Source organism: Symsagittifera roscoffensis, chromosome 6 (assembly GCF_963678635.1).
Source record: "Symsagittifera roscoffensis chromosome 6, txSymRosc1.1, whole genome shotgun sequence".
Lineage (NCBI taxonomy): Eukaryota > Metazoa > Xenacoelomorpha > Acoela > Convolutidae > Symsagittifera > Symsagittifera roscoffensis.
This window is the reverse complement of record NC_087067.1, coordinates 40,542,728-40,553,389: the sequence shown is the minus strand read 5'-3', so window position 1 is coordinate 40,553,389 and position 10,662 is coordinate 40,542,728. Positions and strand designations below refer to the sequence as shown.

General features: G+C 34.2%; 1 protein-coding gene across 3 annotated transcripts; it reads right to left on the bottom strand.

The window, feature by feature from the left end:
* Positions 1-2,160: 2,160 nt before the first annotated feature.
* LOC134848280 (parkin coregulated gene protein homolog) lies at positions 2,161-8,825 on the bottom strand. 3 transcript variants are annotated; one of them, XM_063865674.1, is made up of 6 exons: positions 8,617-8,825; positions 6,652-6,816; positions 4,115-4,252; positions 3,678-3,849; positions 3,293-3,442; positions 2,161-2,716 (listed from the first exon to the last, which is right to left on the bottom strand). In XM_063865674.1, the coding sequence occupies exons 2-6, from the start codon at positions 6,769-6,771 to the stop codon at positions 2,556-2,558; spliced, it is 741 nt and encodes a 246-aa protein (XP_063721744.1). In that variant the 5' UTR covers positions 6,772-6,816; positions 8,617-8,825; the 3' UTR covers positions 2,161-2,555. The 3 variants fall into 3 exon arrangements, with proteins under 3 accessions (XP_063721744.1, XP_063721743.1, XP_063721742.1); XM_063865673.1 differs by having other exon boundaries at positions 6,652-6,827; positions 8,617-8,824; XM_063865672.1 differs by having other exon boundaries at positions 6,652-6,830; positions 8,617-8,816.
* Positions 8,826-10,662: the final 1,837 nt, after the last annotated feature.

Genomic DNA, 10,662 nt, shown 5'->3' with positions numbered 1-10,662 from the left:
TTTTATTTAGGGTTGGAGAGAAAAGTATATCGATTCCGAAGAAAGATTTTTTACTTTCTCGTGGCTAGTCTAAGCTAAGGTGTTAACTTACTTAATCTTACTTAGGGGTAGTGATTGTGTTCAAGGGTTGGAGAATAGTAAATCGATCCACAAGGTTCAGGTATAATTAGAACGCAAGTAGTTCGTTAGATACTATTTTAAACTTACTAAGTCTAAGATCTATCCTGGGTCTGGTAAGAGGAGGGTTCAAGTGAAGGATGAGTAACCGGAGTTCTTCACTGTTTATCTTAATTTGGATGGTTAGTTTTATTTAAAAATTTCTATTAATCTTGGGTCTTTTGGAGGGGTTGGATAGTGAATCGACGTTTGAGGTCGTTAGACACTTGATAAGTGGGTGGGGGAGAACAAAATTGTTCTTTTTGATCCAAGGATAAGCCTTGATGATCAGAATTTAAATTTTTTAAGATAGAAAATTAATTTAGATCCAAGGAAAACCTTGATGATCAGAATTTAAAATTTATAAGATAGAAAATTAATTTAGATCCAAGGAAAGCCATGATGATCTGGTTTATGATCAAATAAAATTAAATTTGAAATAATTTAAATTTATTTGATAAAAAGTTTTAGTTTTTGATGATATTAGTTGATTTATGATTGCTGTTATTTTTAGGTGATGAAGCTGGAACAACAGGATGATTTATTCATATAAACAATTTATTGTCATGCTACTAATTTTTTTTTTTAATAAATATTTTTCAAATATGTTTTATATAATACTGCAGAAATTAAGAATCTAAATTGAAAATGAAAATCTAAATTCATTGCTAATAAGATTCTAAATACAAAAGTTTATGTTGGCTTTTGCCGTACAATCATAAAACTAAATGGTAAGTTTCTACTTTGTCGTATGTCGTCTCTTGTCCGAGGTCTTCTTCCAATTCCGGGTAGTTCTATTATCGTTCGGAATATCGGCTCTGATCTATTGAGTCGTAGAGACATTTCAATTAAATTATTATCGTATAACATTTTGAAAATGTTTTGTCTAAATTCTAATCTATTTTTGGTTAGTTCTAAGCTATTAAGGTCTTATTCGAGACTTATGGTCGCACCAGATGAGTTATGACCGATGTGGTTAACTCATAGAGTAATTTCGGATAGGGTACACCGTCTGCTCGTCACGCTATCTTATTTTCGGCCGGATAGATTCGTGCAACTTCTTAGTCTAATACCGATCCTAATCTTACTCTTATACTTTCTAGTCTCAGGGTGTTTAACTAGTCTCTGCTAGGCTCAATAGATCTAGGGTATACTGGTTTGTTGCGGCTGTTGAAGTTCTCTTGGAGAGACAACTAATTTCTAAGTTAAATTCAAATCTCTTTGGTGCTGAAATTACAAGTAATTTCAGCACTTACAAATAAGTGGGTTGTTAGTTAGATGGATCATGATTGGTTAATATTAAATACTTTACAGTGGTAAAATATCTAATTTATCCAATCATAAAATATAGTTTAGATCAGGTTCCATTACCATGTAATGAAATTTCGCATGGAACAAACTAACGAACTAAACAAACTAACTATTGTGAACACACTTGTTTTTCATACCTTACTTCCTAACATCACGCGTTCAGCCATAATAATACGTAAGAAAAATGAAAAAATGGAAGATTTGAAATGTGGGGGGAAAGTGGAAAAGAGCGTTTCTTACCAGTTCCACTTATACTATTGCTTCGTTTTTGATTCGCAATTAACACTGTTTTAAAAAATTTTAGTTTGCCTTAGCTGAAACTGCTGAATTTGTGAAATACCAAATTTGATCAAAACAAAAATGTTTTAGACAAGGTGTCTGAATAACAAAAAATGAAGAATTTCACCATTTTGCAATACCCTAGGTAATTTATAAAAAAGAATTCTTCTTAAGCATTTTCGTATCCTTGAAAAAAGTTACTCGGGGAAAAAAAATCTTCAATCCATGGAGTTCCCAAAGAACAAAATAATAAATTGAAGATATTCGTACCTTGAGATGGAAAATGTCTCAAATTTTTACCAGTAATCCAAATTTAAACCATGGTTTCGGTGTTTTGCTTAAAAATGTCAAAAAAACTGCTACAAACAGTTAAATAGCCTAATTCATTATTTTCACCGGTCCGCACAACATAAATTTCAACCAAATAATCTATTGCAGATTGTACGAGCAAATAGCAAATGAGAACAATTAATCACATCACTGTTTAGAAAAATATCTCATCAACTAAAGTAACGCTTCCAGGAGTTCAATAAAATAACACTAAAAGCGAATTAGAATTTGACTAGATTTTAACTTTTAACTATAGGAAATTTGGACCAGAATAAAAACAATTGAGAGCATGCCGCTTTGGTGTTTTTTGGCAACACTGGTCGCTGGTCATTCTTTCGGGTTTTCGCGAGTAATTTTGACTGAAATTCGGACAAGTGTTTTAAAGATGGAATAAAGATGGAATAGACGTTAAGTTTTTGGACAGTTCGTTGTAGCTGGAGTAGGGAGGGATGCGGGTGGGGGGTGTTGTAGTTGTGTTGTTAGTTGAGCATGTAGCTCTCGTAGGTGGGGACCATGTACTTGATGTTGATGAAAGCGTCCTCTCCCCCGTGCAGTTCGAATCCCTGCAGTGTCTCCTCAATGAGGTCTCCCAAATTTTCCCTCTTCTGCTGACTGTAGTCTATCTTGTCCCCTAGGTTCTCTGCACAAACAAAACGACAAAGTCTTTTTGCAACATTTTTGGATTAAACTATATTATGATCAACATACGAGACCAAAAACGAAACGACCAACTTTCAAAGCTAATGAGCTCCTCGCAGAGAACCGCTGTTGTTTGAACCCCTTGGTAAGAACTACATGCCATTTTTATGGCTAAGTTTCTGGGCCGATGAAGTAATTGAACTTGAAAAGGCTATGGCTAATCTTGCCAATAAAATTCAAATAAATCCAAAATTTCAAAAACTTTTCCTTGATTATAATAATTTTGAAGAGCGTGAAAGATTTTGAATATTCAGCATCTTAATGTTTCGGCTAATTAGATTATTCCCTTGCACCAACAATTGAAACATGATCCGTGCTTGTTGTTTATGGGTGAGGCTTTATTACGCAGCCCAGAAAAATCACTAAAAACCTTGCACGTAGTTCTTAACCAGGTGCATAACATCGCTTCGCTTTAAAGCGCTGAAAAGCACGTATACTGCTATTTTCCCTTGTATATGAATCATCTTAAATATAGAATTCTATTTTGAACTTGGAATCGAGATAGTGCTAGACGTACTGTTATGCTGTTTGAACTGTCTGAGGATGGGGAGGAGTTGTCTGTAGTAGGGTACCAGTGCTTCCCCCACCATCTCCCCGCTCACTATCAGGTGCTGCAAGATCTTCAGAGTCGTACACATGATCTGGTGGTCACGCGTCTCAAGAGCCTCTGAACACATCAAAAAGGATAAGAAAAACTGTTTGTGATTCTTAAAAGTTTTTATAACCGAAAGTTTTGCCATATTAAAAGTTTTCACGTGTCAAAAAAACTCGATTCTTTGTGAAGTTCTTTGAAGAAAAATTTCTTTGCCTAAAAAGTGCAAAAAATGTTTTTTTTCCTAGCTATTTAAGTTTTTTGTTGAAACATTTAATTCGTTTTGTTTTTAACTAGCTGAATAGCTGACCCTTAATGGGTATGATAAGCTGTGGCACCACTGGCAATATCCGGTTGCCCCCGTGTTCCAGCATGTCATGGATGCCCTGTCTGGCGAAGAAATTGTAGGGGAACTGTCTCTCTTTCAGTCCGTCGAAGAACAGGGGTAGGTAGTGGTGGAAGTCCATCTTCTCAATCTCGACCTACAACAAAATAAACAGGTGATCAAAGGTTCGGTTCTCGATCATGCCATTTTTTAATTGACTCCAACCTTGGAACTCGGTTTTGAATTCCGATGCTTGCACGCAGATGCAATTCGACTTCTCCAAAACAAATGTAGTTTTAGTCAATCGAATTAAAAACATTTTTGAAAGTCAAATTGAAAGAAAAAAATTGCATTTTTTTATTTGGTTAAAAAAATAAAAAATATATATCTGTGTTCATTGGCAAATTGAGAAATCAACTGACCTTCCATGCGATTTTGTTGCCCTTGGTGTCGTGTTCAACTTGCATGGGGAAGTCGTTTCTCTCGTAGAACTTGGCGAACTCTGTCCTCTTGCCCTGGGGAAGAGTGGTGAAACAGTCTGTCTTTGGGGGAGGCCTCAGCTGGGAAAAAGAAACGATAAAGATACAAATAATTATATGAAAAAGAGGACAGCAATTTCATGTTAATACAACAATAATGGTTGGTTTTGCACATAATAAAATTTAAAAATTAACATAGCCACCAGACAGTTGCAAAGTAAACTGCGAAAAAAACTGACATGATTCTTTTTTCAATGTCATCTTTCAAAAATCAAACAAAAAACAAAAGGCCTAGAATAAATTATGATTGCCACTATCTTGATAAAAACTAACCCGATCTGGGAAAACTGAAACGATAAGTATTTTTTTCACTGAGAAATCTGAACAATAAACTCCATTTTCGAAACTAGAAGGTATTCGTAATTTTCACGCTTTTCTTGTTGGATAATGGAGTTTGCCTTCCTTTTAACAATTGAATTGATCTTAAGAAGAAATTTCTTAAAATGAAAATCAAACCGCAAAAAGTAAATGATTTTCATGAAAAACAATAAACAAAAAAATCATCACGAATTATATAAAAGTCTGAACAACATTTTTAAAATAAACAAAGAGATTGAGGGTTGGATAGGCCGTTTTTGAACACGGCAAAACAGAAAACTATTGAGGATATTTTTAACTGTAAAAGAAAAAACCCAGAATAACTTTATGGTTGTATTTGGCGTTTTCTTTTTACTTTTATACTTGCTTCCTCTATTAGAATGTTGCCCTATTTTAGACTTCATGTTCAGAAGTGAAAAAATATATATTCGTACGTTAGTTCGCAATTTTTCCGTGTTAATTTGTAGGTTTGGATTTGTTTTACAAAATAAAATTGGGAAATTTGTGAAAACAATTGGTTATTTTTCACTTCCACGTCATTTCAAATTTTGATTTTTTAAAATGTTTATGTGGGCTCTTTTCAACTCCCCCGCCGCCTTTTAAATTTTCAATTTTGTAGTTCTTTTAGATTTTATTATGACTGAACGCTGAAAATTAGGATGTAAGGCATGAATAACAAATCTGTTCTCAACTGTTAGTTTTTCACCATGTCAAATTATATTGAATTATGACTCTTTTAAAATAGTTTTTAAAATTTTAAATTGAAGTTAAAAGGTTGGAGAGGGAGTGGAAAAGAGCCGCAATTTTTTTTGTGGCTTTTTTCCAATTACTTTCTTTAATTTTTTCTGAAATTCGTTTCATGAAAGTCTATTAAAAATTCATTGTATGAAAGTCTATTAAAAATTATTTTCTTGATAGAAACTGCATCAAAACGTGTGAGCGTGAACAGGTTAACAACTTTTTGTACCATTTCTTCCATGCAAACTGCCGTTAGAACAACTTTTTAACAGCTTAAGTTTGCAATTTTACGGGGGGTGGGAAATTGGAAAAGAGCCGTTTTTTTCTCAATAAAAGCTTTGCTCTTTTCCACTTTCCCGCGAATTCCAAGTTTCTAATTTTCTTCAATTTTTACGTGTCATTATGGCTAAATGCGTGATGATACTATGTAAATAAAAAAGAACAAGACTGCTCGTATCAGGGCAAAGCCCTGAATGTTCCGACTGCCCTATAAGGTTTAGGGAGCAGTAATAACATTCAAAAATTCAATAAAATAAAACAAATGAAAATTTTTTTTTTCTAAAATTTAAATTTTGTTATGAAAATCATCCCCCCACACGCCATATTAAGTACAAAAAGATAGTTTTCGCTCCTTGTAACAAACCAATTATGGCAAATAAGCTTCTCTTAACCAATTTGGAACGATTTCTAAGACGGATTAACTCTCCGCTTACGCGATAATAGCGCTAATATATCGCGCGTTAATTGTCCCAAATTGACCAAAATGGCAATCTTTAAACCCCCGTAACTTTACGAAAAATGATCACAGGTGAAATATCTTTTCAAATTTGAGCTCAGGACAACAATACCTTTTGAATGATATAAAAAAAATTCCGTCGAAAATGGCTAGTTAAATAGTCGAAATTTGTCTGAAGAAAAAAAAAAACCCACCCGAGCACAAATATTCCGTTACTTTCGTATCGAAAGTCGGAACAATAAATTTGTTCACCATGCCATTTTCATTGCATTATGAGGCTCTTTTTCCACTTATGAGGCTCTTTTTCAACTTATTAGTGCAACGAGTGGTTTTACGAGGTTGAGTATGAAGACCAAATATGTTTGTCATGGCCTTATTAGTCTGTAAATTTTCATAACAATCGGACAATGTGGTCAACAAATTTACATGTAAAAATTTGCAGGTGGGGGGGGAAAGGAAAAAGAGCCCATTATGACTACACTTATTTTTTTTGAACTTGAAATTCAAATGTGGGAGAAGAAGAGAGGAGCCCAAAGACTCACAAAAGATGGCAAACTGGAAACTGCCAAATATTATCGATGATAATTTCAATCGCTTTTGGTTAGAACCTTGAGACTAGTAGACTGACCTTGAAGCAGGGGTTGTTGACCTCTCTGCCAAATGCATTCTCTGTCTCCTTCCTCTTGGGAAAAGTCATCTTCTTCTTCTCCTCGTCGAAGTCCCTCAACGCACTCTTCAGTTCCAACATCTTGCTCAGCTTCTTGTTGTCTGTCTTCGCTGCCGGTCGATACGTCTTGAAACACGCTACTAAGAAATAAAAAACAATACAGCTCTCTTTATTCCGTTTCTGCTAGAAAAATTAAGAATATTTTAAAATTAATTTTTTGTTCACGTTTGAATAGTAAATCCCATAATGATTCTAGAGAAGCAAACAGTAGTAAAAATTGGCCAAAAAAAGCGTTTGGGCAATTTTCGAAAAGCTTTAATTAAAAAATCGTGTTTTTGGGAAAGATATTTTTTTCTGAAATTCATTATGTGAAAGTCTGTTTAAAGTGACTTTTCATGTTATAAACTGCATTAGCGGGAGCAGGTGAACAAATTTCTACAACATAAAAATCGACGTGTGAACAATTTTTGATTAGTTTCGGTTTGTAATTTTACGAGGGGGTGAGAAACTGGAAAAGAGCCTTGGCGCCCAAGGCGCCTTTATAAAAATTTAAGGTCCGTCAGCCAAAATTGGATATCTCAAAATAGTACGGCTCTTTTCCAGTTTCCCCCCCCCCCCCCCCACCTTTCAAATTCAACTTTGAAAAGCTTATTTAACCTTGTCATAATGCAATGAAATTTGGCATGGTGAACAAATCAACAACTATGAACAGATTTGTTCTTCATACTTTACAGCGTAACATCACGCATTTAGCCGTAATAACACGTAAAACAAACATAAAACTCGGTATTTTGAAAGGTGGGGGGGAAACTGGAAAAGAGCCAATAGTACAAAGCGGGGACCCTTTGGGTCGACAGGGTTTCGAATCCCTGAGAAAAAAGAGGCACCCGTCCCAATGCCCCCTCACTAATTCGCTGGTGATTCAGATTTAAAAAATTTCTCCATGTTATCCAAACGGTGACATAAATTGGCATGTGAGCAGATTGATTACCAAGTTTCAAATGTATGTGACATGACATTCATGCTAATTTATTGAACATTACAAATCATATACGCCAATTATTTAATAACAAGGCGGAGAAGGAGTTGACGAGAAGTCGATTCAGGGTCAAGAAAAAATGTAGCGGCTCTTTTCCAGGTTTCCCCCTTCAAAATACCGAGTTTTATGTTTGTTTTAAGTGTTATTACGGCTAAATACGTGATGTTACGCTGTAAAGTATGAAGAACAAATCTGTTCACAATTGCCGATTTGTTTACCACGCCAAATTTGATTGCATTATGACAATGTTAAATAAGCATTTCAAAATTGAATTTAAAAGGGGGGGGGGGAGCTGGAAAAGAGCCAAAGTAGCAATTAAAAAATCGGCTCTAGGATCCTAACGAAAAATCACCGTAGTTTTGAACATTTTATGATTTTTCCAGTTGCCCAATGTTGAACAAATTGAAGATTGAGAACAACTTTTTTCTTCATTTTTTCAACTTTTCTCCATCCCCTTCCTTCTTGTCAAAATTTCTATTTTCATGATTGTTTTTATCTGATATTACTGCTAAATGCGTGATGTTACTATGTATAGAATAAAGAAAAAGTTTGTCGCAATCTTTAATTTGTTCAACATGTCAAGTTTAATTGCATTATAACAATGTTAAAGTTACTTTTCGAATTTGAAATTGAAAAGGGAAGGGAAAAGAGCCCAACTTGTTTGCCAGTTTTCCTTAAGTGTTTCTTTACAAACTAAAATAATAGCAATTTAAAAATCGATAGTTTATTTACAAACAAAAAAGCAGTTTTTAGTTTAAAAAAAACTTATGTCTAAAATAATAAAATGCATCACAAACTTGAGTTTAATAAAAAATAGAATAGCAAATTAGATTTAGAGCTGATTTTCTGAGAGAGAAGCAAACCTTTTCTGCTCGTAAAATACTCACTGGAATCAGTAACTATCTGCTCTCAAATCCGGTTGAAACGGCTGGAAAATACGAAATCCGCTGGCTGTTGTTTTGGGATATACTTGGTTTGATGGTACGAACGTTAGTTATGAAAATGGTAAATGGTTGCAGCGCAGAAGCGTGGTTCACGTTGGTTGCTTTATGTTTGAATAAATGTTTAATAACAAAAAGAGAAAAAAACGCACGAGCAGAGATTAAAATTGGTTTGTTTTGCAAAACACGTGCGTTGATTTGTTGCGCAGGTAACATTTGACGAAAAATGCATGGTACAAAAAATTTGAAGGTACGTTTTTAATGTGTTCAATAGTGGTTTGGTGTAAGAACGCCAGATGCTTTCAATCAATGGCCAAAACAAACATGTTTGCGCAAACTATAAGTAATGCATATTGGAGTATATTTTGTATATAACACATAAGGACTCTTGCACTCTCTTCTATTAAAGGTCTCTCCCCCAGCAAATTATGGAAAAAAAACAAACAGTTCATATTCTTTCATCGCATTTGGCTCTTCCCCCCCCCCCCCACCAGTGAAATTTTTTCAGTAAAATTTTGTTCACAATTTTGGATTGTTATGAAAATTGGTATGCGGACTAATTAGGCTACGAAAAACATATGCGGTCTAAATAGGCTACGACAAACATATTTGGTCTATATGCTTAACCTTGTAAAACTCCTCGGTACAACATAAAATTGATACATATGTGAAGCAGGGGGAAAAGGAAAAAGAGGCTTGCATACTAGAGGGCGACCAAATTTACTGAAAATGTTTCTGTATAGCCAAAATCATACATTTTTTGTTGAAGTTAGATGAAACTTAAATTGGAGACAAAAATCTGTTTTTTCGAAATAAAAGCTTTTTAACCTTTAAACAAAACTACATTTCTTACACAGATTTGAGTGAGAGTTGAGACCTTAAACTATGAAGCAAATTTTAGATTCACTTCATATCTGTGATTACTGGTACTTAGACTCTGTAATTCTTAAAATTATAAAAACCTTGGTTATTGTCCCGGCTTTCGAAGAAAGTGACGGAAAAATTGTGCTCGGGGCAGTATTTTTTCTCCAGACAAACTTCAATCTTGTAACCAGCCTATCTTAGAGGAATTGTTCTATATCATCCAAAAATTATTGTTGTCCCAAGCGCAATTGTAAAAAGGAATTTCACCTGTACTCATTTTTCGTAAGGTTATGTCGGTTTGAAGATTGTCAATTTGGGAAGTGGAACGCGCGATAAATTTCGTGCTATTAACGCCTAAGCGGAGATTTAATCCGTCTTAGAACTCGTTCCAAATTAGTTAAATCAGGCTATTTGTTAAAATTGCTACGTTACTAGGAGCAAAATATATCAATTTTTTTTATTGTGTGGGGCGATAAAAATCTCTAAAATTTTTCTTTTTTTTTACTGAAAAATTAATCGTTTTTTTTAGAAGAACACTGCTCCATAGGCCAAAAAAGCTAGTCGGAACATTAAGGGCTTCGACATGATACGAGCAACCTTGTTGTAGTTTTGGACAGAAACATACGACACGAAGTTTTGTTTTTATTGAATTTGTATGATTGTAAATTTTAGTGTACCACGGAATTTAGTTAGCTCAATGACGTTTAAAAACTTGTTAAATCAAAATTTCTGTTGTTTTACTTTGATTCACGGACTGTCTTTTACTTTTTTTGGATCGTAAACATTCAAAAAAGCAAAGCCTTGAATAATCCGATTGCCTTTTAAGCTCTATGATTTAGTGTTAGCTTAAAAAGTTAAAGAAGTTTTTAAATTTAAAAAAAATAATAATACTGGTATTTTTTTAAATCATACCCCAACACGTTAAATATAGTATAAAGTGAAAAACTTTGTACTGTAGCATTTATGACAAAGAGCCCGTTTCAACTATATTGGAAAGATTTCTAAGACAGAATAAATATCCGCTTCAGGATGGAACCTTGTGACGAGTACTATGGCATCAGACTAGACTCTAAACATCATTTCTAAACTCAAATTCAACATTTTACCACAAATTACCCTCAGAATGGG

Excerpts from the sequence above, each read along its gene's own strand:
- LOC134848280 (XM_063865674.1), bottom strand. The coding sequence starts at position 6,771 with ATGTTGGAACTGAAGAGTGCGTTGAGGGACTTCGACGAGGAGAAGAAG. Across the intron at positions 4,253-6,651 it reads TCAACAACCCCTGCTTCAAG|CTGAGGCCTCCCCCAAAGAC; the intron begins GTCAGTCTACTA and ends TCTTTTTCCCAG. Across the intron at positions 2,717-3,292 it reads ACAGTTCAAACAGCATAACA|AGAACCTAGGGGACAAGATA; the intron begins GTACGTCTAGCA and ends TTGTTTGTGCAG.